Source organism: Marmota flaviventris, chromosome 1, assembly GCF_047511675.1.
Source record: "Marmota flaviventris isolate mMarFla1 chromosome 1, mMarFla1.hap1, whole genome shotgun sequence".
In the NCBI taxonomy this organism is placed as follows: domain Eukaryota; kingdom Metazoa; phylum Chordata; class Mammalia; order Rodentia; family Sciuridae; genus Marmota; species Marmota flaviventris.
In genome coordinates this window covers 145,122,397-145,149,986 of record NC_092498.1, presented here as the reverse complement: position 1 = coordinate 145,149,986, position 27,590 = coordinate 145,122,397, and the positions used below count along the sequence as shown (strand labels likewise).

Here is a 27,590-nt window from a genome sequence, read left to right as displayed (position 1 = left end):
ATCCATAATGTTGAAGAGGTATGAATGAACAGATTCAGAGGTGGCTACTGAAGGACATGCCCAGGACTCATGGGAGTAAGGTTAAATGAAAATGTCCATTTGTATACAGTGGGCTAGGATCACAAGCCCTCCACAAACTAAAGATGCCAGAGGGAAAAAAAACTGTGAGGAGGTTGTGGAGGGGATTTGAATATCCAATGAGGAAACAAGAAAGATGGTCACAACTTCCCTATACCAGCTCAAAGCAGCAGCATCTGTCCTGCTTGTCACCTTTGGAAGTCAACTGCAGTTACAAGGTTCCAAGAGAGAAGAAAACAATCAGGCTACTGTGAGTTTGTCACTGTGGGAAAGAGGTAATTCTCTGCAAAACCAAATAAAACTAACAAGCTACCAATCACAGATGCTGCAACCTGAGGGTACAGACCAGCTAACCAAATTTCTAACATGGGCTCTCACCACCAACCTATTCAGATTTTCTCCTCAGGGGACAAATTCCTTCTCTACACCTGCTCCTGTGATCATTAGATCAAGTCCTCTACCTCCATTAAAACCTTGCCACAGCTGGGCACAGTGGCATACACCTGTAATCCCAGAGACTCAGGAGGCTGAGACAGGAGGATCGTGAGTTCAAAGGCAGCCTCAGCAAAAGCGAGGCCTGAGCAAGTCAGTGAGATCTTGTCTCTAAATAAAATACAAAATAGGGCTGTGGATGAGGCTCAATGGTCGAGTACCCTGAGTTCAATCCTCAGTGCCCCCCGCCAAAAAACCTCACCACAATGAATTTTACTCTCCCCTCTTTAATCTCCCACCATATATATATATATATATATATATATATATATATATTTTTTTTTTTTTTTTTTTTTTTTTTTTTTTTTTTTTGGCAAATCAAGAGTAATACCAGGCTGGGGTATTACTCAGTGGTTGAGAGATTGCCTCTCACGTGTGAGATCATGGGTTCGATCTCCAGTACCACATAAAAAAATAAACAAATAAAGATATTGTGTCCATTTAAAAAAAAAAAAGAGCAATATCAAATGATAGTGGCCAGCACTGGAAGGGCACATCTGCTGTTAACTGAAAAGGGAAAGGAAGAGGAGCAGGTCTGGGATTAAAATCAGGAGTTTAATTGGTGGATATTTAGCTTCAGGGGACTATCAGACCTTCATCTGTAAATTCTACTATTTTGTGCACAAACACCCACATTAATGTGCACATAGTTTTTCAGGGACAGGTTTTGGCTAAGAAGCAATTTTGAGCATCCTCAGCAGGTGGAGGTGCTTCTGGAGACAAAATAAGATGAAATCAACTGAAGAGGAAGAGCAAAGAAGCAGATGGAAGGTGTCCTGGAAATAAGTCCTGGTGCTCATGATTGTTAAGAGTGGGGCAGGCGAGGCTCAGAAAGAATAATCAATGAATTAGAATGCTATGGTGGCCACAAGCCAGGTGAAAACAGGATTGGGAAGGAGAGATCAACCCTATTAAATACTGCTAAAAGACCAAGTAAAAAGAAGGCTGAGTTGACCACTGAAGTTAGCAATGTGGAAGTCACTGGAACCTGGTAAGAGCTGTTCAGTGGTGTGATGAGGATACGAGACTGACTGCAGAGGTTCAAGAAAGAATGCAGGTAGATAAGATAAAAGAGTAATAATAAACCCATTCCAAAGTTTTTCTGTATGTAAAGGGTGGGTATGGTGGAGAGAGCTGTTTCTGTGCATCAGTATGCCTGGGGAATGCTGATCCACTGAGAAAGAAAAGGTGTAAACTCAGGAGCACAGTTGAGAAGAAAAGAAAACCAAACCCACCCCCTACCTTTCTTCTCCCATAGCAGGTTCTGAATCTAGCTTATTGTACTAAACAATATAACTTAAAAATTAATCTGTTTCACTCTATGCCTCATACTTTTTAATGACTACACTGCGTTCCATTCTGAGAAAGTATCAGAGGCAGTATGCTAGATACCTATGTTCAGCTCCCAAGGTGGCATTTTAGGAAAGCTGCTAAATTAGTGGCCACTGATGACTTAAAATTATTTTAATTATTTTATTTTTTACATTTTGAGACAGGGTCTCGCTAAGTTGCCCAGGCTGGCCTGGATCTTGAGATCCTCCTGCACTAACCTCCAAAGTTGCTGAGATTGCAGGTGTGCAAATCTACCATGGCCATTAAAAAAAAAAAAATTAACAATGAAAAATCTCAAACATATGAAAAAAGGATAATATATGTCCATATGTCATCATACAAATTCAACTATTGCAGATATTACCATATCTGTTTTGCCTACCCTCTTTTTGCTCAAATATTTTAAAGTGTGGTTCTACTTCCAAATACTTCACAAAACATCTCTAAAAATATACACTTTTAAAATGTAACCACAATGTTAATTTACTTAAATTATTTAAAATAAACTAATTTCCTTAAAAAATAAATTAAGACTAATCCTCTGGTTTCATCTAATATTACTAATACTTTTATATTCAAATTTCAAATGGTCTCCAAAAGTTCTTTTTAGTTGGTTTTTACAGTTTTTTACAGTTTTAAGTTTTTACAGTTAGTTTGTTTGATTCAGACTCGAAAAATGATTCAAAGGTGCTTCTTTTAACCTACAGCAAGCTCCTTCCTCCCCAACTTCTTATTTCACACTGCGGGCAGGGCTTATTTTAGTTGTTCCATTTCCTCTAGGGCAGGTATGAGCTTTTGATTATATAACTACATGTCTAAAAATATCTTTATGTTGTCTTCACAATTGATTAATATTTTGGTTGAATACAGTCTTCTGGGTTGAAAATAAATTTCCCTCAGAGTTTTGAAAATGCTTCTCCATTTTTGCAACCAGGAATAAATGCTATTGAATAGCTTGGTGCTTTTCTAATTCATAATATGTATGTGATTTTTTTTTTTTTTTTTAATTTCTGGAAGCTTTAGAATCCTCTCTTTATCCTTGGTAATCTAACATTTCAGAGGATGTTCGTGATGTGGGCATTTTCTATTCCTGTGCCAGATCCTATTCCTTTTTAGCCAAGACAGCAGCATCATTTAGTCTGAAATTTCTCTTTTATTATTTCTTTTATTATTTCTTGATCATGGAATCTTTTTTATTTTCTTTGTTCTCTTTGGAATTCCTATTAAGAAGACAATGGATGGATCACTCCATTATGTCTTTTATTTTTTCTCTCATATTTATTGTTCTTTATGTATCCTATCTTCTGGGAGGATAATGCTAACTCTTATGAATTTTTAATTTTGGATAATCGTAGTTTTAATTTCTAGGGGCTCTCCCTCATTCTCTGATAGTTTTTCTTTTTTTTAATGACATTCTATATTATTTATTATTTTTATTTTTTGCAGTACTAGAGATTGAAGCCATTAGTGCTCTACCACTGAGCTATATCCCCAGCCCTTTTCTACTTTTACATTTTTATTCTAAGCAGGGCCTTGTAAAGTTGCTGCGGCTGACCTAGAACCTGCCATCCCTCTGTCTCAGTCTCCTGAGCAGCTGGGATTACAGATATGCACTATCGTGCCCAGCTCTCTTCTGTTTTATGAGTACAATATCTTCTCGTATCTCACAAAGTAGTCAGTGTTGATGAAGCTTTTCTCCATCCCTTCTACTTCTTTTAAAGTTTTCATATTGGAGGCTTTTCTCATTCGTCTCATGATCCTTAGTTATTTGCTCTGTTTTTTAATTTTCAATAAGGAAAGATCTAAAGGTACACAAAAAGAGAATGGTAGCAGCATGCGTTCCCTATGTGCCCTCCCCAGCTCCAATAATTATTTGCCAAACTTTTTTTTATTTACTGCTCTCCCTTCCACACACTACCTCTCCAAAGTTTTGGGTTTGGGTTTTGTCTACTCTTTTTTCTTAACAGTTTAGCACTAGTCAGGAATTCTATGGACATGGTTGAAGCTTACATGGTAAAACACATCACCAGTGGGTGACTGACCACAGAAGCAACTCTTTGCAATTCCAATGTCTGTACATAGAGATCTTTTTTTCCCCAGGGTCATTTAGTTTCTTCAGAAAATAAATGTCTAGTCTTCTGCCTGGGCAGCAAGCATCTGAGCACAAATGTGTGTGTCAAGAAGTGGGCGGACAGGACCTGTGTCAACTTTCAGTCTAGAATCCTGGTCTCCCAACAGCTCTGTGCCACATCTGATGCCTCTAACTCCTGTGACACTCTAAGGAGGAGTGGGCATAAACCATCTATCTTCCTCCTGGCACCCCTGAACATATATTCTTCTAGTCTTGACATTCCCCACACCAAAATGTGGCAAGGGTCATCACGCTCTACATCTTCTAAAGTGGGGACAAGAAAGAGTGCCTAGAGCTAATGAACATGAAGGAAAGGTTTAACTGTAAATCACAAGGATAGCCAAAAGAAGAACTAAAATGCATGAAATAAGCACATTGGGAATAATAAAAGAAAGGGGAAATTCAGCCAAATCATCATCACAGAAAAAAAATCGACAAAATCTGGAATTCATAAATAAAGAAACAGCAACACAAGCATTTCACTTAGAGACATGAAGGTAACCAGGAGAAGAATTAAAAACCCATGAAAGTGACAACTGTGACACATGCTGGGGGCTGGGGGAGGTGGAGCAAAGGAAGCTCCTTTCAGTATGTGAGAGGCTGATGTTTGAAACCTTGCACTTGGGTTTCTCTGATATAATTTCTCCTTTTAATTTGACAAAAGCATATCAGGGAGGAAGGGGTTTCAATGTTCCCATTATTCCTCAAATAAAGATCTAAACTCTTGAAACAGCTGATGAGCCTGTTTAGGAAGAAATAAACAGGAAAAGTTTTCTTATACTTTTGAAGGTATATTCCAACAGTACACTCGCTAACAGACCTACTCAGAGAGCACTCTGATGGGGCTATTTCAGAGAACACTGTGGTCATGGCTTCCTTAGGATACCAGTTTATAATATGCTTGGGAGGAGGAGAGGGGAGGAAGAGGGAGGTGGGGAGGGAGGCAGAGAGAGAGGGAGAGGGAGAAAGAAAACTGTGAGACTAGAAAACAAAGAAAGAGAATGTATTGTTAAGGGCTACTGGACTCCTGACTGATGGTCAACTGGTGGGAACAGAACAGGCTTGGAACCTTCAAGGTTTACTAGACAATTGCTATCACATTCTCCCCACTTCAGGAATACTAATCTCTTTTCAGAAGGGGGTTCTAAATCACATCATGAAATAAGTTTTATCACAGACAGAGTTTAGGGTAATTTTCTCTTTGGTAAATGCCTACAAATACTATCTACACAAGCTCATACAAGAAAACTTTCTTCAATGATGGGAATGTTCTCTGTCTTTCCTGTTCAACACAGCAGCCACTAGCCACAGTGAGAGCTTGAAATGTAGCTAATATAACTGAGCAAGCTAAATTTTCATTCTACTTAATTTTGATTAATTGAAATTTAGATAGCCATGTACAGCTGGTGGATTCTGCATTGAACAGTGCAGATCTAGACCCTGGGTGCCCAAGTTCTTCTCATTCAAGCTTCTCTGTATTCCAGCTACCCTGGCCTGCCTTGATTTCCGAAAACATGCTTGCTCCTGCCAAAGGAACTTTGTACTTATGGTCCTGTCTTCCTGGATGTTCTTCATTTGCCACCCCACCCCCACCCCCACCCCCCATTCTTTATCAGGTTAACTACTACTTTTTTTTCACTGACTAAAATTATTTTGTTCACTTATTTGTTTACTGTTTATCGTTAATTTTTAAATTTCTCCACCACCATCACCCAAACCACCCAATTCCAGAGACAGAATTCAGTTAATTTGAGTAAGAACTCTGCCTACCTTGTCCACTACTGTCTTCCCATCACCTGAGTACAACACTGCTTGAATCACCTTCTCATAATTGTCTCTACTCTTGAACACTCCCAGTTTCTCTCTACAGAACCAGGCTTGCTACTGAGTTTAGTCCCATACTCCACCACCCATGGGGTTTCTCCATAAACACCCCACTGTCAGCACATCCAGGAATGTCACTGCCAGATTAAACTTTTAGAAAGCTTGGCCTTTTATGCTTCTAACCTCAAACATAAAACACCTTCAAAGATACATGAAAGGAAAATTAATTTTAAGGAAACATTGAACATACTGTACGTATGCTAGGATCCCAGGTCGTCTGTACATTAATATAAAAAGAAAATAGAAGGGGGTTTCTGTAAAAAACACAAAATAAGAAAGCTAAACTTACCACAAGTTCAAAAATGTCCATGAAGACAGAATGTCCCTTTGGTGTTTTCTCATTCAGACTGGCAGGAGACCAGATCCAATAGAAGTAGGTACCATCTGAAGAGAGGTGCACGGTGCTCATAGTACTGCCAACAGGGAGGTGATTGGCTGGCATGGCCACTGTCTGGCACACCTGGACACCAAAGGGAAGAAATTCAGTCCATTGTTAATGCTACTTACTAAGTCACAAATGATAATTCAATAGACTTCCTGGGCAAAATAAAATAATGTATGAAAAATACATGGCAAAAATAAAAAAGTTCATAAAATGAGCAATAAAATAAACATGAACAACCATGTAACAGATGAAAAGATTATTGATACTAATTCAAATTACTTTTTAGTAGGAAAAATAATTACTAAAACACAGGCTGGAATATGCTCAGTGGTAGAGTGCCTAACATATGTGAGGCACTGGGTTTGATCCTCAGCACCATATAAAAATAAATAAATAAAATAGAGGTATTGTGTCTGTCTGCAACTAAAACATATTTTTAAAAAACACTGAATCTGCTATGCATATGTTTTATCTAACACTTACTTAAAAAATAAATTTTAGACAAATAATACTTCCTGAAATTTCTTAGTAAAGAAATTTAAGACCATAATTGTATTTAAAAGATAGGAATAATGTCTTGTTCATCTTATATCCCAAGCACCTAATTCAGAGCCTAATTAAAGTGAATTAGTAAATTTGGGAGAAAGGAAAAAAGAGACAGCAGGAGGAAGTCAAAAGGAAAACAGAAGAGGGAGAAGGGAAAAGGAGAAATGAAGTTTAAAAATAAAAATGACAGTCCATGCCAGGCACGGTGGTGCATGCTTATAATCCTAGCAACTAGGGAGGCTGAGGAAGGAGATCTTGAGTTCAAAGCCAGTCTCAGCAAAAGCCTCAGCAAAAGCAAGGCACTAAGTAACTCAATGAGACCCTGTCTCTAAATAAATAAAATACAAAATAGGGCTGGGGATGTGATGTGGCTCAATAGTTAAGTGCCCCTGAGTTCAATCCCCACTACGGAGGAAAAAAAAAAAAAAAAGACAGCCCATGATGGAGCCTAACTTAGCACATAGAGCCTCAAATAAATTGACCATGTCCATCCCTGTGTACTGTGAAAACAAGTGTTTCCAATATAAAGCTTTCTTCAGTTTCAGCATCATTCTACATTAAACACATAGTTACACACTATTTTGATGCCAGAGATTAGCACTTAAAATGAGGGCACATGAAAACCAAGAAAATTGCTGATTAGATTTTCTTTTTTTTTTAATTCAGGAATAAAAAAGCTGAAAACGTCAAAATAAAACTCATTAGAGAAAGTTAATGCCTTCATAAGAAAGTAAGAACAATTTTTAGTTACTCCATTGCTTTGGGAGGGTCACTAGTTTTCCCCAGGCAATTCTGACCCCTCAATCCATGAACTTTTATCCAAATTTGTTCTTTCTACCTGAAGCACAAAGACTCATTTAGTTGCTGTAACTACACTTTGAACTTATCGTGCCAGGAAGTCTAGAAAGTGGACAGCTACTAAGTGGCCTATGGTGCTCCCAGATTACTCCTAGTACACATATCTAGTTCATGACAACAGTATTGCTTTCTTAGACAGTGTCAAAAAGTTTTTGCAAAAACACAGGGGAAACTGGCATTGCTTCAATTGTAAAATATGTTCTGAGATTTAACATCTGCTTAACTCCTGGGCTTATCATTTCTGTTTCAAATAAACATGAGATGTTCTTATATGTTTGCATTAGTGACAAACAATAACGTCAACTGGACATCCATTTATTCATTAGTTCATTTTATTTATCCAATAATTATTGAACACCTACTATGCTCTGGAGATGGTAATGGTGAACAAGATTCAATCCCTGTTCTCTAGGAAAGACATACTTGAGTGACAAACTAAAAGTGATGTGAGCTGGGCATGGTGATGCACGCCTATAATCCCAGCAACTCAAGTTCAAGGCCAGCCTCAGCAACTTATCAAGATCCTGTCTCAAAATAAAAGATAAAAATGGCTGGGGATGTAAGCAGTGGAAAAGCACCTCAGGGCTAGATCCCCAGTACCAAAAAGATAAATAAAGAAAACATAACAGAAAGGGCTGGAGGTGTGGCTCAGTGATGGACTGACTCTGGGTTTAATCCCCAGTATTGAAAAGAAATACAGTTAAAAAGTTTATTGTTTGAGGGCTGGGAATATAGCTCAGTTGGTAGAGTGCTTGCCTCACATGCACAAGGACCTGGGTTCAATCCCAAGCACCACACACACACAAAAAAAGTTTAATGTTTGAGGCAAGGGGCATAGCTCAGTGGTAGCACAAGTGCTTAGTATAAGCAAGGTCCTGAGTTTGATCCTCAGCACACACACACAAAAAGAAAAGTTTATTGTTGGACTTTGAAAGATAAAGAGCACATTCATTCAAATCATGTGGGAAAGTTCAAAGACATTAAAGAAAAAACAAAAATGCCCAAACTATAACAATTAAAAAGAGGCTACTTCTAATGACATCAGGAACTTCTCTTACTGTCTCCAAAATACAAAAGCCAAGAGCCATGGTTTTCTGTTTACCTGAAGGGTGTTCTGATCAATGACCTGGAACAGGGAGTGAGGTTTATTATCGAAAGACACAGGCCGGTGGAGAAGACTGCCACTGCCAAAAGCCACCCACCCTGGCTCCAGCTCCTCATTCCGGCAGTACACAAACCCTCTGTGGAAGAGAAAGAGACATGGTGGACAATCGAGCTGTGCCTAGAGCCTTACAAGGAACTACACTGGGCACATAGAACATTTTTTGACCTAATTTTTAAAAATGACTAAGTAAGAGAGCCAAAGAGTGAACGTTACATTAACTCTGGAACTGACAAACTATGGCAAATATCAACTTTCCACAATGAGATAGAGAGGAGAGAAAGTTGGGGAAAAGGCTTCACTGAATATACTTGGGGCTTTCAAACTGCAATTTCTTTTGACAGGAATTCATAGATCTTATATCCCAACTGAAAAATCACTGCTAATCTAATGTTAAATTCAAGTACAAAAAGACTTAACTAGAAAAATGTCACTTATCAACATGTAGAAATCACTGATATTCTTATAGAAATCTGATCACAGAGGAATTTCTGGCTGGAAACAACGACCTTAGGGGTACCAAACTCTACAGAGTCAACAGTACACTGCATTTTAGAACAACATACTGGGAGGTGGCAATAAGATAGGACCATTTGAATTAGTTCTACTTGTTACTTAGTAGTAGTGTATGGGTAACCAGGACACACCCCCTGCCCTTCTTCAAAGATTTATAAAAGAGGAAAATGTTCCAGCCAAATCATTGAGCAAGTTCCATGCAACTGACCTTAGAGTACCATGTAATCCAGACCCCAATTTGCTTACTCCTCTTCCAACTGAGTTAGTAGTGTACAGGTAAAGACCGTCTGCAGTGAGACAGCGTCCCAAGTCAGCATCTGAAATCGTTTTTTTTTTTACAAGTAAATTAGATGTTTTTTCTAATGAAATTATAAACATGCTTTTTCTAATGAAAAAGTCATTAGGAAGTTGAGTGAAAGATAATCTCCTGCTTAAGGAGAAAACAAAAAAAGTGCTACCCTGTAACTTTCAGGGTAGATGGCTTGAACCCCTAAAATCAAATATCTAAAAACATGTGGGAACAAGGAAGATAAGGGAAAGACATCAGGAAAGAGGGCTCATAGTTATTAGTAGAGGGACCTGGTTCAGCCCGCCAAATGTTTTTTCTTTTGAAAAGCAAAAGTACTGAGCCAAGCTTAAACATTCCTAATTCTAATCTGAAATGACTAAGAATATAATTTTACAAATGAATTCATAGTAAGAAAGGCATGAACTCTTAAGAGCCTTGAGCATTCATTAAATGATGTTGGATGTCTTTGAACTTCGGTTTCTTCTTCTTTTAGATAAGGATAATAATATGTACTTCCAGGGTTACTGCGATGGTTAAATCAGAAAAACACACCTACATTGCTCACTGCTACCAAGCCAGGGTTCCATAAATGACATATTAAATTATGTTGATTTACTAATGGTGTAAGCAGAACTAAAATCTGCTTCTGTGGATTTTCTACAAGGATACCCTAATTTCAGTTCTGGGTGGTACATGCCTATAATCCTAGCAACTCAGGAGGTTGAGGCAGGAGGATTACAAGTTCAAGGCCAGTGTCAGCAACTAATTTTAGTTGTGGAGACAAATAACAGCATAAAAATATAATCTCTGGGGGTTAGGGGTATAGATCAGTGGCAGAGCGGTTGCCTAGCATGTGTGAGGCACTGGGTTCGATCCTCAGCACTACATAAAAATGAACAAATATAATAAATGTATGCTGTCCATCAGCAACTATAAAAATAAAAAAAGTTACCAGCATTTATATGTATGTATATATCATACATATATATAAAATCTCTCTTTTTTTTTAACTTGTAGATGGACACAGTACCTTTACTTTATTTTTTTGTGGTGCTGAGGATTGAACCCAATGCCTCACATGTGCTAAGCAAATGTTCTACTAAAGAGTCACAACCCCAGCCCAATAATCTCTCTCCTTTTAAAAATGGTAATTATGTTTTCTCTTAGCTTATCTTCCCCAACTAAAATAGTTTCTCTATGTGACAGTAAATGGTTTCCTAAATTATATTCCCAAGAATTTGCCTTAAAATTGGGCTTATAGATAAAGATTTCTGTGTTTATGTTCATAATCATTCCATTCACTATGTTTCAGGGGAGTTTGTCTTCCTGAAACAGGTCATATCAGCTAGAAGAAATTCAATGTCACACCATTCAAATCAGTATTGAATCTGCTATTATTTTAAAAATTCAGTCTACTACTCTGGGACTTGTACCTACTAGTTCCTCAACAATAACAAACCAGTTAAAGTGGGTAATCATTTTTTTTAATTCCATACCTTAAACATTTTAACCTAACATTAATGAATTTCATTTATTCAGGCATCATTAGATTAGAGCCCAGCCCCTTTTGAGTGTGGGTCTGATGAGGGGTAGAACTGAAGGAGACAGACTGAATGAGACTGTCTGGGAACTGACACTTTTTGAGATTGTGACGAGTATATAGGGTTATTACAGCGTCCTTTCAACTTCTGTCAATATTGAATTTTTTTATATTAAAAGTTAAATAGACTTATTCTAATTTGAGAAGATGAGGCAAGAAGATCACTTGAGCTCAGGAATTTAAGGCCATAACATAGCAATACAGTGAGGGAAAAAAAAAAAAAAACATTATTCTAAAAATTATTTTAAGAAAAATAATTCTTACCAAAACCAAAGGTACATGGAAGTAAAAAGCAAACAGATAAGCTTACTCCATCATCATTGGTGAGAAACTACTTCTAGGGAGATGCCAGTAAAGGGAGAGAATAAGGACAGGGCTTCCATTCCGAATGCAGATGGAAGCCAGCACCCATACTGTCCGAGAACTGCAGAGGTGCTGCAGGATTTTTGCTTGTCTCACTAACTCTGGGAAGGTCATTAATCATTCAGAAGCTTTACCTTTTCCTCTCAGCACTCTCTAGAAGACACAGTGGACTGTGAAAAGGCACAGGGCACCGGGCTGAGATCTGAAAGGTGGCCTGTGGGTATGGTTAGATGGGGCTCCATGCTCTCAGGGCTGCCCAGGTAGGCTGCTGCCCCATGGAGTGTTGGAAACAAAGGGGACTTGGGGGGACAGAAGGGGCTCTCAACTTTACAGCTAATGGCATCAATTTTTTCAAGGCTCATTTGGTCTAGTCTTTCTAAACAGTCACCTTTTAAATGGGTTTTTTTTAATTCCTATTTTATCAGATACATAATATTTAATAATGATATAATACTAATAATATCATTATAATAATTAATGATATAATAACAAGTACCAATTACAACAACAAACCAGTTTGGGAGCAAGGTTGACTGTTGGCAAGCAGGCAGTTCTACCAGTGGGAGTAGCAGTGCACACAGGGGCCCATGGGCTTGGGGATGGAGGACCATGGCTCAGGTCTGGACAACTCTGGACAACTGGGACCTGTACCTACTAGTTCCTCAACAATAACAAACCAGTTAAAGTGGGTAATCATTTTTTTTTTTAAATTCCATATAAAGTGACAAGAGAGGTCTAATTCATCTGGCACATTAGTCAAGTGGAGGTCACTTAAGAGAGCTTCTGCCATTTTTGGTGAGATAATGTAATCCTGTGGAACTGTATAAAAACAGTTTAAAGCAGCCTACTTCATTTAAAGGGGTTACTTAAAATTCACGCACCCATGAACCTTCTCATTTTGCTTTTAGGACAGGAGGATTCTTGAAGACACAATAAGTTAATAAAAGAAATACATATCATGCAACAAGACCAAAAATTTCAACTTAAGGCTTCCATGTCCAAAGTCAAATATCCTGAGACCAATTTAAGTAATTCATGATGCCTTGGCAGGAGTGTTTGGAGGATCCCTCTTCCTTGCTGTGGTAAAACCTACCCACTTTCTTACCTCATTGAGTATCAGTTTTTATACTTTTACTGATAAATCAAACAACAAACACACTGTACAAGAATCTTCAGCTCTTAATTATAAGGAACATAAAGGAACACACAGAACTGTATCTAAAGTACTTGCAACAATAATCCAAAACCATTCTTCTTACATCTTAATATTAATCACAGGATCAAAAAAAATCTTGCATTACCTTTATTCTCAGAACTGGAGCCAGTGTTGCTATCGGGCGCAGGCAGCATGTCTTCATACCCCCATGAGACTATGTGTTTGCCCCCAAGTAAACAGGAGGGGGATCCAGGCCCCCCTTCCAAAAGCAACAGTCTATAAGAGGAGAAGGAGAATCGCAAAGACACTGAGACCATCCATTTCAGCAAGAAAATAACAGTCTATCTACACCCTCCAAGAGCAGAAACTAAAACAGTTTTATATAAATACACATCTAAAAAGACATTCTAATATATTTTTAAATGAAAAAATACAAAGCAATGCTTATGGAAATGTTATAACAAAATTACATCTGTGGGTAAAATATATGTATTTTAAACATATACTTGTGTGAGAAAAAAGAGACACTAATAGAGGGCACAGAGAGAAATGGAGGGCACAAGCCAGGAAGCACACATACTGAAACTTTAGGAGCAGTGAGTCATCTTTGGGTGATGAGATTATGAATGATTTTTACTTTCTTCTTCATGCTTTAGTACATTACCATCTCAAATCTATAAAGAATTTATTAAAAGCTACTGCATTTTTATGAAGACATAAAATTTAAAAAGAATGAAAATAATGTACTTAAGAATACTTTCAAAGAAAGGAAGAAAACAAAATTCTTAAGAAGTTAATTTGATTCTATATTTATTCAGAAATATAAATCATTAATTGGTAAGAGTTTAGCAATATACTTATCATACGAGCCTTTATGCACAAATATGCATTGTTTGGAAGGAGTATAAGGATCCTATGTGAGAACTTACCTATACAGTACGTCAGCAACAGGCAGGGACCCAAGATCAGTCTGTTTCTGCAACAGGTGGACTGTGTGGACAAAAGTTTTCAATGATCCCCTAAAAACAAAAGGAAGGAAGAAAAAAATCACCAAAATCGAAAGCCAGATAATTTAGGGAGTATTAGTTTCATTAACCCCATGGTTAATTCTATAAAGTGTTTATCTGCTCCTGCCAACCAGAAGATAAACTATACAAAATACACTGGACTCTCACTGATCACTGCTGGCTCATACAAAACCTGACTGTGGGAGTGGCATCAGGCCAGTTAGGAAGATGTTCTCCATGCATTTGGAAAGGTAAACAATGTTCCTCTAACACACAAATTCAAAAAACAAGGCCCAAGTGCAAAGAACTTGATGGTATCGTGCTTGGATACTGTTTTAGTCACCATACCTCTTTCTACAGTCTAGGAGAGATTTATCCAATGAGGTTATATTTAAAGTCCAACAGTATTTCCAGGCTTGATTTTTCAATATCTTTGTTAAGTTCATCCATTTTGCACTAAACTTCATCCAATTTAATATGACTAAAATACATTCAAATAATTAACACTTAGTGCTGAGAGGTATGTCTTCTGCATCCCCCTGCTATTAAGCATATCACGATTTTCCTTGCAGGACACATTATGGGACAATTTCCTTTTGGTTTCCAAGGCTTTAAGCTTTGGGAAGTCTAACACCATTAGCAGGATATAAAAAAAGGTGCTTTTAAGATGCATGAGACTTAACTGGTCATGTCTCGAGTATAAATCACCACAAGAATACTTCCCAAACTAAATGACTGCCCATATCAGATGGGAAGTCTTCAGCTTGCTTGCCTCCTTCTCTTAGCCAGGCTTTGATAACTAAGTATCATATGCCTACCCCCCAACAGAAATGGATACTCAACACTGGAGCAAGTAGACCTAGAGGCCTCCTGTTAATTGTTCCTTTCACTATCTCTAGTGTTCAAAGAACAAAAAACCAAAGAAGTATAAAGCAGGGAGGCAGCACAGTATAAAAGCACCAGTTGGAAGCCAGGGTACAGGGGCTCCGAAACCTGGCACCATACAGTCTCAGTCTTATCACCTAACTCCTCTGAATTTTTACTTCTTCATCTGACCAACAGGGATACCTCCCTGGGGAACAGTGAGTTTCAAAAAGAGGGGCAACAGCATCAACATTTAGAACCATTACTAACTACCAATTAAGACCTGCTAGCTTCAGTCAGATTGTAAGAGCAAAGCTCAGACTCCTTTCATGGCTCATCAGGCCCTATGTAATCTGGGCCTGAGTTGGTCAGGTGCTCTAAATTGGCGTGATCCTCCTGCCTCAGCCTCCCAAAGGATTCCCTGTGGCACCATGCTCATTTTAAATCTTGATAATATACTGAGAGATCTTTCAACTAAATTGATAAAAGCAAGTACTGGGTTAACACTTATGATGCAATTCCAGTGAGAAATAACCCTCTAACTCACTGATGTACTCCTTATAGATAGATATGAAATAATTAAAAGCTCTACAAAATATGTGACCATCCTCCCATCACATTGTGGCTATGTGATAGAGAACATTAACAACTTAAGGATGAATAGATATGGAAGGATTGATTCTCAGAATCTAAGTTGTTTAGCTATTTAAGCTGTTATCATGGCATAGAAGAGAAAACTTGGGTTCCAACTCAGGCCCCCGGTACCAAGTTTTGGTGAAAGCATCACTGTCAAGGATGTAAAATTCAATACAGAAATCAAAGAGGAACTTTTTTTTTTTTTTTGGTATTATTTTTTAGTTGTAGTTGGACACAATACCTTTATTTCACTTATTTATTTTTATGTGGTGCTGAGGATCGAACCCAAGTCTCTCATGTGCAAGGCAATCGCTCTACTGCTGAGCCACAACCCCAGCCCAGGAACTTTTAAACATTAAGACTTCCATCAAATACACTGGCCTCTTATAACTCACCCAACCCGGATGGAGCAGTCACAAGGTTACCAAGTACGTTCAGTTCTCCTTACCTGGCACATGCCAAAGCCACCAGGGCAGCAGCAGCATTTTCTTTTTGCTTCTGTGGAATGTGGCGGCCTGTGTCAGAAGTCTCCTCCAGCCAAGAGCACAGCAAAGTTTCAATTCCATTGAGACAGTCAGCGGGCTCCTTGGTCAGGCTCAAAGGCTGGCAGTCACGAAGGCAGTTCAATAGCACCTCAGCAGTTATGTTACAGAGAGAAGGATCTGTTCTACTCTGGGACTGAATAAGGGGGAAGACCAGCAGGAGCCCCATCCGAGATGTGAAAGGCGCTTGCTCGGGTTGCTGCAACAAGCCCTGGCGCTTGAGCAGGGCCAAAGTTTCTTCGTCACCTGAACTTTCCCTTTCATGCTGCTCTTCCAAGGCCAGCTGGCGCTGGGCATTCCACAGTCCTCGCAAGGCATTCAATCGGTATTCTAGCAGGCGGGCATAGGCATTGCTCTGATTCCCACAAACAGAGCGCAAACGTTCTGCTAATTCTGTAGGGTTCTTGGTCTCAAATGTTAAAATCTAAAAAAAAAAAAAAAAAAAAAACAGTGGAGAAATGGGTATGTATTGCTTTCACCAAAGTCATCTATGGAAGCAAAAATGTCTAATGGTATCTAAAAATTGCCTGCATTAGGGCTGGGGTTGTGGCTCAGCAGTAGAGTGCTTGCCTAGCATGTATGGGGCACTGGGTTTGATCCTCAGCACCACATAAAAAATAAACAAATAAAATAAAGGTATAGTGTCTATCTACAACTAACAATATATTTTTTAAAAATTGCCTGCATTAAAAGTATTTTAATTGCGACCATATAGAAAACACATGTAAAACCAGCTCAAGTAAAAAATATTAAGTCTCTAACTCCTCTACCAAGTAGATTGTGAGAACAAAACTGTTTTATCTTTATTCTTTAAAATCTAATACATCAAATAATAAATAGTGGATTGTCTGATGTTCTTTGATTCTGAAGCACTCTCCATTCTAACTATTATTAATCCTTTATTTCAATTTGTGACACAGCATAGATTTATCCGGTTCTCATACATTAAGGAATCACCATTATTTTCTTGCCCAAACATACAATTTTCAAGCTTCCTCTAGATTTTCAGCAGCTGGGAGATAATAATTAAATCCTCTATCAATTAAGAAAGGAATCAGCTCTCAAAATAGAGAATCCAACTAAATTTATGATGCAAAGAGTTTATATAAATAAACTTGAGTAAGTTAGAATAAACAAACCATTGTTGCCAAGGAATAAAAGAGGACACTCTAGGGCAGGCACACAGAAACAGATTATCAGGCATTGGGGGGGGGGGGGGGGGTCTGGTTCTCAAGGAGATAAGGAGTGGAAGAGGCTTGAAATAAAAGCAAAGAAACGTCTGTGACATCATTGGCATTGACATTAAGAAAGGTCAGAATTCACTTTTTGTCTCTCAAACATGAAAAATACTTTCTTCTGTCTCAAGTTTTGCCTTTATAAACTGCTAGCCCAATAAAATAATAAAAACTTCCAGAGCAATGAAAATACTGTAATTGACTTGCTTAGCTATAAAAGTAACTGAATTTAAAAAAAAAAAGTAATTGAATTAAAAACAAAACTAAACAAACAAACAAACAAAAACTGTTTACAGCTTAACAACAACCACAAAGCAAAAAGAATGGAGCAAGAAGTAAAGAAAAACACAGAAGGGCTGGGGATATAGCTCAGTTGGCAAAGTGCTTGCCTTGCATGCACAAGGCCCTGGGTTCAATCCCCAGCATCACAAAAAAAAAAAAGAAAGAAAGAAAAAAAAGGTAATAAATTAGAAGTTGCTCAGGGGCTGGGGTTGTGGCTCGGTGGTAGAGCACTTGCCTAGCATGTGTGAGGCCCTGGGTTTGATTCTCAACATCACATGTAAATTTTTAAAAAATGAGTAAAATAAAGATCCATCAACATCTTAAAAAAAAAAATAAAAAAAAGAAGAAGAAGAAGTTGCTCAGGTTAGCAGGAGAGAAAGTAGAAGAGGAAGTTAGGACAACAAGTACTACTGGCAAACAAGGGAAAAGATGGGAGGAGGGGGAACTATTAAAAAAAAGAGGGCTAGGGTTGTGGCTCAGTGGTGGCGCACTTGCTTAGCGCACATGAGGCACTGGGTTCAATCCCCAGTACCACATTAGGGGGAAAAAAAAAACCCAGATAAATACATAAATAAATAGAGGTATTATGTCCTCTACAAGTAAAAAGAAAAAAGAAAAAGAGTTTGGGGCCAATATTTAAAAATCCAAAACTTTAAATCTTATGCAAGCCCTGAAATCACTTTTCTGATCATGATGTAGAGAAAAAAATTTTTTTTCAAATTTTTTTCAAAATTCAGTGCCAATTTATCTATCAGATCAGAAAAAATATCCAAATATCATAAAATTTTAACCAACAATTTAGCAAAAGACCAGATTACTGATAAACACTGTATGATTTCATTTATATGACATTCTAGAAAAAAATAAAACTAATGATGGGAAACACATCAATGTTTGTCAGGGTAGGCAGGGTATGACTATAAAAGAATACTATGAGAGTTTTGCAAGAATGAAGAAACTCTTCTTAATTCCAGTGGTGGTAATAGTTAAATATAAATGTAGCAAAATTTGTAAAATTGTACATGCCTTCCAAAAGGTCAGTTTTACTATAAGAGAATTTTTAAAATTAAAAAAGGAAAAATGTGAACTAAGGTACAGTTGTATATAGCTAGGTATTACTGGGTAAGCCTATTTTAAAAATCAGATTATTAAAATAAGAACTAGGGACATTTGTACTTTGAATAGTCACAACCCATTAAGAGAGAATGTTCTTTTTTGTTTGTTTGTTTGTTTGGTTGGTTGGTTGGTTTTTTTAACATTTTTTTTTCAATATCTTTCTTTTATTTTTATGTGGTGCAGAGAATTGAACCCAGTGCCTCATGCATGCTGGGCGAGCACGCTACCACTTGAGCCACATCCTCAGCCCAGTTTGTTTGTTTTTTTTCAGATACAGATTTATATGGGAAAGCAGATACGTATTCAAGAGAGAATATGAGCTATTTCAAGAGTGAGAGACAAAGGGCCCATGGGTGCAGGCCTGTAAACCCAGTGACACTGGAAATTCTAAGTTCAAGTCCAGTTCTCAGCAACTTAGCAAAACCCTGCCTCCAAATAAAACATAAAAAGGGAGACTGGGGCTGTAGCTCAGGGGTAGGGGGTTTGCCTAGCATGTGTGATGCACTGGGTTCAATCCTTTGCACCACATAAAAATGAATAAATGAGTAAATTTTAAAAAGATCATCAGTAACCTTTAAAAAAATAAAAAATAAAAAGGGCTGGGGATCTAGCTCAATACTAGAGTACCCCTAGGTTCAATTCTGAGTGGGGGGGGGAGGGGGGGAGAGGAGAGAGAGAGAGACAGACAGACAGACAGATACAGACACAGACTTTGTTTTTTAGTGCCTCTTCCCAAGCAAAAATCAGTAACCAGCTTCCAACACGATACTCAATAAACCAAGATTATTGAGATATTTTTAATGATATTTAAAAATCCAAAAAATATAAACTCTGATCTTCACAGTTATGAATGTCTAAACAAATAAGAAAATTTATGTTTTTTTAAAAGTTTTCCAATCCTAATTTTGTGATTTCTTCACCCAATAAAACCCTTTGAGCTGGGTGTGACAGCACAAGCCTGTGATCCTAGCAGCTTGGGAGGCTGAGATAGAAGGATCTCAAGTTCAAAGTCAGCCTCAGCAACGGTGATGTCCTAAGCAACGGTGATGTCCTAAGCAACCCAGTGAGAACTGTCTCTAAATAAAACATAAAACAGGGCTGGGGACTACTCAGCAACTCCCATTCCAGGGCCCTTACAAAAACTCATGGCTTCAGGCTGTGCTGCTGCTGAGTTTCAGAATTCTGAAGTTTGAAGGTCACAGTCTAAATCATTTTATCATACCTTGGCTTTTAGTAAGTTAGCTATGGGGATCTATTCTGGTACTTATGAATATTGAATGACTTGTCTCAGACCTTATGTAAAACCACTGCTCTCAGAAACTGCTCCTGACCAAAATGTCATTAGAAAATTAATATTTTTCTCTTTAAAAAGGGGGAAAACTGGGGCTGGGGCTGGGGCTCAGGGGTAATGCACTTGCCTGGCATGTGTGAAGCACTGGGTTGGATTCTCAGCACCACATATAAATAAATAAAATGAAGGTCTATCAACAACTAAAAAAAAGGGGGAGCTATTTAAAAAAAAGGGAAGATCCCTGTCATCCTTAATGAGAAGGGCCACTAATTGTATTTTTGTGATAAATGCTGAAATCATCCCAGTTAGGGAGTGACTGCAAAGTAACTCGCAGCTTAATGTAATTTTTTTGGTGATACATAACTTGTATTTTTATGCTACAACAACAAAAAGTTATTCTTCAAAGTCTAATAGAAGGTAGGCAAAATAGTCTTTGCTGGCCAAATTTGGCTTTGACCAAAACTTCAATAATTGACATAGAACAGTTAAAGAAAATCAAAACATTTTAGATAACTTATTTATACTTTATAACTGGGAAAATACAGAAGAGCTATGATGTGAAATGTGAGGTGCCAATCTGTATTTCAAGTAAATATGGCAGTGAGGGTGAGCACAGGTAGACTTTTGCAATGGTAGAGAATATTATATGTACACATAAAGATAGTGACTAGACTAATTATTACCAGGAAAGTCAGAAACTAAGGATTTGGGCATAAACTACTATAATACTCTAAATGTAAATATCAATTTCCTCCAGCTTTGCTATTCAGAATAACAGAGAGGCAATTCTCTAAAACAGTTAAGAACGAACCTAAAATTACCTTTTCTTATATTACAGCATCCCAAAGAAATAGAAAAAAAAATATTTGGCTTTCTTTTTAAACCAATGCATAAAAACATTATAGTTGTACTGGGGTACTATGTGATGTTTTGATACATGCATACACTGTGTAATGTTTACATCAAATAGAAAGTAATTCTATTCTAAGAATTTATCCTGAAGAAATAAATGTTCTAGAAATAAGAAATGCATAGAGCAGTTCACTTTAGTTTTATTAATAACAGTGAAAAAAGTAAAAGCAATCCGTCCTTTTAAAATTTTTAGTTGTAGATGGACACAATACCTTCATTTTATTTATTTACTTGTTTATTTGTTTGTTTGTTTGTTTTTATGTGGTGCTGAGGATTGAACCCAGTGACTCACACATGCCAGGCAAGCACTCTACCACTGAGCTACAGCCCCACTCCCGTGAAAGAAATCTTAATGTCCAAGAAGGAAATGTTTAAATCATACTATATCAAAACAAAATATTATGTAATAAATTTAAAATTATATCAGCTGGGCATGGTGGCCTGTGCCTGTAGTTCCAGTTATGGGACAGAACTGAGGCAGGAGTTTGGGGCCAATCTGAGCAAATGGGCAAGACCCTATCTCAAAAAGTAAGTAAGTAAATAACACTTATTTTTAATTTTCAGTAGTATTTATGGTAACAGAAAAATAGGTGCTCTTTTTTACTCAGTTTAAAAAAAATGGAGCAATGACAACTTAAATTGTTTCTATATAAGAGTCGTAAATAGAACTGATATTTTTTATACACCAGTGCTATCTTTAAATAACCGGGTGGGGCATGGTTACACATGCCTGTAATCCCAGCGACTGAGGCAGGAGAATCATAAGTTCAAGGCCAGCCTCAGAAACTTAGCAAAATCTTGTCTCAAAACAAAAAATAAGGCTGGGGTTGTGGCTCAGTGGTAGAGTGATTGCCTCGCATGTGTGAGGCACTGGGTTCCATCCTCAGCACCACATAAAAATAAATAAAGGTTCATCAACAACTACAAAAAATTTAATAAATAAAAAGGAACGGGTGTAGCTCTGTAGTAGAGCACCCCTGAGTTCCATCCCCAATACAGATCAATCAATTAATCAATGGATCAATCAATAACTGGTAGTCAAACAAATGTTGAGACAATATATTTAAAATTTAGTGGACATATCTGACAAAGAATAATCACAAGTTATCGTAGGTATTGCTTTCCCTAAATCCTATCTGTTGTACTTTGGCAGCAGTTTTATCTCAAATAATATAGGGCTGATTATGTTCCCAGTTAGGAAAAATGACCAGGTGGTGGGATGGGAGAAACCACCAAATATTGGAAACTGTCAATGAGTATTAAAATCTTTCAATCTCCAAAATGAAATAAATATTTAAAGCCAGTGTTGGTGGCTTTACAAGCCCATAATTGCAGATACTTAGGAAGACTGAAGCAGGAGGATCTCAAGTTGGTGGCCACCCTGGACAAGTTAGTAAGACTCTCTCTCAAAATAAAGCAAAAAATTATTCACAGTTCCTAGCATGCAAGAGGCCCTGGGTTCAATTTTCAGCACCACCAAAAAAAAAAAAAAAAAAAAGAAGAAGTTGAAAACTAAATCATTCAAGCTCTCATGAGATTAATTATAGTACAGTACATTAACCAATTCATTATATGAATTTGTCAGCATAAAAGGAATTTATATTTGGATTATTTCAAAGAAGATTAACTGAACAGATTTGCAACCTCAATATAAAACTTTTTAATAAAGCAGAATACCAAAACTTCACAAATGTTAGTGTGGAATTTTAAACCCATCTATGATTTTTCTACCATTGTTCACACACTGTGAAGATGGTAATCATGGCCAAATTGAATGACATATGGCATTTCAAAGAGACTAGAAAGATCTCTTGTGAAACAAGTGAATGACTCATGAATGGAAGGAGAAAACTCTACCTCTAATCATGAAGCTGAAATCAAGAATGGATCACCAATCAATGAAAGTAGACCTGAAGCTGAATAACCTTTATCCAATCTTGGAAATGTGCTCATTCAAACTCACTTTCAACATCTCTTTTTTTAAAAAAAAATAAAAAAGAGTCTTCCATTTAACTGATAACCACCATATTGAATTCCACACTTTGAGTTTTAGCTGCTAGCTTGGTGCCAAACCTGGAACGGACCCCACTTGTCACTAGATCGTTTGGCTCTGGCTAAGTCCTAGAAAACTTTCTCTAGCACTCCATGAATTTCCCAGAGCTTCACATAACTGCTGTTGATAGCAGGGCTGTCAAAATTGTTAAGACTTCGACACATAAGAAGTCTCCGTTCAAAGTCTCTCTGCAGGAAAGCTCCCTATGGTCCTGATCCCCACCCAGTTTTCAACTTTTCTCACATCCCCATGAGCAGGGTCCATTTTTCCATCTTTCTGCTTTTTGTGCCTGAATCCACCCCCTTCAGTATACATCCTATCTATCCTTCAAAATTTAGCTTAGTTTTATCACTGCCTACTTTGAGAAATTCTGATTTCCTCTCTCTCTCCACCACCAACTTTCCAGAATAGCTTTCCTGTGTTTCCATAATATTCTACACATTCCTTAATCAAAGGGTCAGCAACAAACTACAATTAAAAATTTTTTTCTGCAATCTCAAGAATGGATCAATAAGAGATTTTTTAAAATGATGTCCACAAAGGAAACAGTGGATGATGCAGAGGAGCTCTATAAAGTTGATCCAGTGCATCAAGTCTACATTTTAAAATTTCTCCATGTTATGTGACAACTTTTAATTGCCAAGTACAGTATGTTAGAAACCGACCTGTTCTCTGGTTCTTATGCTGGACACAGCAGGCCAGCTGTGATTTTTCTCTTGCCATGACAACTTCTAAAATTTCTCTATATAATCATTTTCTCATTAACATAAAATCTTAACCAACACAGATCATCTTTCTATACTTAGTAATCAACAGAATCAAATTAAAGAAAATTGTAGGAATGAACTTCTCAAAATGGTTTGATACTATTATAAATGTTATTATTGAGAGAATTTAAAGAAAAATGATATCTCTGCAAAGACTAACTTTATTAGTTGCTTCAATTATATATTCAATGTAAAGACTACTGCAATGTGATATATTCATCAGATATTTAGAATAAATATAGTAAGAAAATCATTTTTTTTTATTTTGCAGTACCTGAGGAATGAATGCAGACCTTCATGTATATTAGGAAAGTCTATAACCTTAGCCCTTTTTAAAATTTTTATTTTATTTTGAGACAGAGTCTTGCTTTGGTTGCCCAGACTGGTCTCAAATGTGTTATCCTCCTTCCTCAGCCTCCTGTGTAGCTGAGGAAAATAAGTTACCAACTCATCTATTGAATCAACAGTTGTTTTTTTTTAATTTTTAATATTTATTTTTCAGTTTTTGGCGGACACAACATCTTTGTTTGTATGTGGTGCTGAGAATTGAACCCGGGCCGCATGCCAGGCGAGCGTGCTACCGCTTGAGCGACATCCCCAGCCCTGAATCGACAGTTTTTAATTTAAAAAAAAAAAAAAAAAACTGGACTGGGAGTGTAGCTCAATGGTAGAGTGCTTGCCTAGCATGCACAAGGTCCTGAGTTCAATCCCCAGAACCATACACACACACACATATACACATACACAGCTCCAACAGGTAACACCAACCACACTCAACTGTAAGGTTTCTTTATACTGTCTTCCATTCCAACTCTGAACTCCAAAAGGGGGAAACTATGCCTTACTTGTGTTGGTATTGCTGGGGTTTAGCACACTGGCTGTCACACAGATGCCTGTTAATTGAATGAATGAGAAGTATATAAATCTCATGAATAATCCTCTTAGGACTTACATCTGTTTTCCACTATACATCTGAGAAACCCTTTCCCATTTGGACTACTTCTAATTTCTGCCTTCTGGAACTATGGACAATAATTCTCTCCCATATTAAGAGCCTTTTAATTAGGTGAGTATACATGTGTTGCAGGAAGTAGACATTAGAATATGAGTTAGGGCAGTTGTTCTCAACTCTGGCTGAACATTTGAATTGATTTTATGAGCTGGGGGAGTCAGTGATAAAGCATTTGCCTAGAATATGCAAGGTACTGGCTTGACCCCCAGCGTGGGGTGGGGTGGGAGATAGTGATTCTATAGAAAGCTTTCTTTAAACTAAAGAGTGAGCCCCACCTCAGTCCCATTAACTCAAACTGTCTGGGGATGGGGCCTAGTGTTAACTTATAGAGGTGAATGCAATGAGCAGCCAGTTTCCAACCACCGAGGTAGGAGAACTAGGTTCTACCCTACCTTCTGCAAATAACTCTCCCTTTATGTTCTCAGTGTGTGTTCATTCCTACAGCTGTAAAATCAGGGTCATGTACAGGTAGAGTTCTGAAAAAGTTGAAACAGCTAATCAATTGTTAAAACTACTAGGAGCCCGGTACAGTGGCACACCCCTGTAATCCCAGCAGCTCAGAATGCCAATGCAGGAGGGTCTCAAATTCAAAGACACCCTCAGCAAAAGTGAGAAACTAAGCAACTCAGTGAGATCCTGTCTCTAAATAAAATACAAAATAAGGCCGGGGATGTGGCTCAGTGGTCGAGTGCCGTGAGTTTAATCCCTGGTACCATCCCCACCAAAGGAAAAAAAAAAAAAAAAAATACTAAGGCTGATAGAGTGCCTGCCTCGCATGCACAAAGCCCTGGGTTCAATCCTTAGCACCCCACCCCCCAAAAAAAGAAACAAAGAAAGAAAAAAAAAACTACTAATCAATTATTAAGACATTAAAATGCTTCTGTATTTTAAATTAGCGCACCAATAAGAAAGGATTTTTTCCAGATGACTCTACAGAAGGAAGATTTGACTAGAAAAAAGCTAGGAGAAGTGGGATGAACAAAATGAGGTTTGAATTAAACCCAAGCTTCACGTGAGCCAACGTTGTTTTAGAAATGCTAACACAATCTTAAAATGCATCTGTAGAATTTCAGTGTCAGAAGCAAGAGAAGTAACAATCCCTTTTATATTCTACAATCAAACTCTAACTAGAGTATCTTCTTCAGTTCCAAATATCTCATTTTAAGAAGTAATTGACAGACTACAGAGTGTGTCCAGAAGATGGTGATTTGACTAATATAGAAATCGTGTCACATGAGAAATGGTTAAAGAATTGAGGAGGCGAAGGCTACAAAAGAAAACGAGTCAGAAGGGGCAGCAGCCTTCATAAAATTGAAGAACTATCACATGGAAGAAGAGCTATTCTCTATCACTCCAAAAGCAGAAACTGAAAGTTACTGGGATGTGCAGTATAATAAAGAACTTTGACAGTGATTCACAGTGTGCATCAGAATCCTTGTATGTTTACTTTAGATCAAGAATGCCTTAAAGATCCACTTCTAAAGATTGTCTTGAAAGGTCTAGGATGAAGCACTGGAATGTACCTTTAAGCAGGCTTCTCAGGGGACTCTGGGCAGTCATTTTTAAAACTTAAGTGATACAATCTTTATTAAAGGTATACTATAGGGCTGAGGATGTGGCTCAAGCGGTAGCGTGCTTGCCTGGCAGGCGTGCGGCCCAGGTTCGATCCTCACACCACATACAAAGAAAGATGTTGTGTCCGCCAAATACTAAAAAATAAATATTAAAAAATTCTCTCTCTCTCTCTCTCTCTCTCTCTTTAAAAAAAATTCTCTCTCCTCCCTCTCTCTTTAAAAAAAAAAAGTTATACTATAATTTATATACTTTAAAATTTATCTACTTAAAAGTATACAATTTAACAACTTTCAGTGTATCCACATTTTAGAACATTTTCATAACCCCCCAAAAAAACCCTGTACCCATTAACAGCCACTCTCTATTTTCCCAAATACCCCAGCCCTAGGAAACCCCTAATCTAATTTTTACCTGTATAAAGGTTTTTTTTTTTTAATTTTTCGCATTTCATATAAATGTAATTGGGACTATATAAGGTCTTTTTTGACTGGCCTCTCTCATTTAGCAAAGTTTGCAAAGTCCAAGGGGGATGTATTGCTTCTATGCAGGCCTTTTGGCATCATCCATGTAGTGCTGGTTTTGCAGAAATGCAAAATCCTGGCATTTCCACTGAGATTTCAAAGACTGGCCTGGGGGGCCACACTGTGTGTGGCAGGGGTAGAATTCCTATAACAGCCCCTGAGAGGGAAATGTGTGCAGCTTTAAAACTGAAGCCAAAACATTAATGGAGGGCCCAGGAAGTTATAGATGCAAGGGACATAAACATGGAGCAGCTGTGGAAGACAGCGGCAAGCAGCGGGCAGAGCCAGCCCAAGAAAGAGTCCGTGTGGGCTGCAACTGGCAAGGCCAGAGGGATGGGGTGCCCCAGCCCTCAGGGGCCCATGCCTGCCACCACAAGCCCTGGATGACAGGTATGGAACTTCAGGACTTAATGTCTGCTCTGCAAGGTTTCTGTCTTTGGTCCCACCCCTTCTTTCTATGCCCCTAATCCTCCCTTTTGGATTGGGAATGTATACATTGTGCCATTTTATGTTGGAAGCATGTAACTTTTTTTAGTTTTTCTTCTTCTTATTTTTTTTTTATTACAGAAACTCACTATGCCTTGAGTCTCAGAGAAGATTTTGGACTTGGACTTCTGAGTAATATTGAAATTGTTAAGACTGTGGGGACTCCAGGAGATAGACTGAAAGCATTTACATTGTGAAGTGGGACTAGGGATGGAGTATTATGGTTTGAATCTGGAATGTCCCCCAAAAGCGAATGTGATGAAGGCAATGCAGCAATCTAAGATGAAGCTTTTAGGAAATGATTGATTCACAAGGGGTATTTCATTAGTGGATTAATCTACTTGAGAGATTTATACTTTTTTTTTTTCTTTTGGTAACTGAGACTTAACCCAGGGGTGCTTAACCATTGATCCACATCCCCAGCCCTTTTTATTTTTTTATTTTGAGACAGGGTTTTGCTAAATTGCTAAGAGGATGGCTTTGAACTTGCAATCCTCCT

At 37.8% G+C, this 27,590-nt stretch overlaps 1 protein-coding gene across 8 annotated transcripts in view; it reads right to left on the bottom strand.

Moving 5' to 3' along the window:
• Positions 1-27,590, bottom strand: part of Hectd4 (HECT domain E3 ubiquitin protein ligase 4) — a 177,402-nt gene that overhangs the window by 108,365 nt on the left and 41,447 nt on the right. For all 8 annotated transcript variants that reach the window (XM_071617043.1, XM_071617024.1, XM_071617027.1 and 5 more), the window contains exons 2-7: positions 15,748-16,265; positions 13,722-13,811; positions 12,938-13,068; positions 9,593-9,701; positions 8,809-8,947; positions 6,207-6,377 (exon numbers count right to left, since the gene is read on the bottom strand). In XM_071617043.1, coding sequence (XP_071473144.1) covers positions 6,207-6,377; positions 8,809-8,947; positions 9,593-9,701; positions 12,938-13,068; positions 13,722-13,811; positions 15,748-16,265 — 1,158 coding nt within the window. The remainder of the gene's footprint in view (positions 1-6,206; positions 6,378-8,808; positions 8,948-9,592; positions 9,702-12,937; positions 13,069-13,721; positions 13,812-15,747; positions 16,266-27,590) is intronic.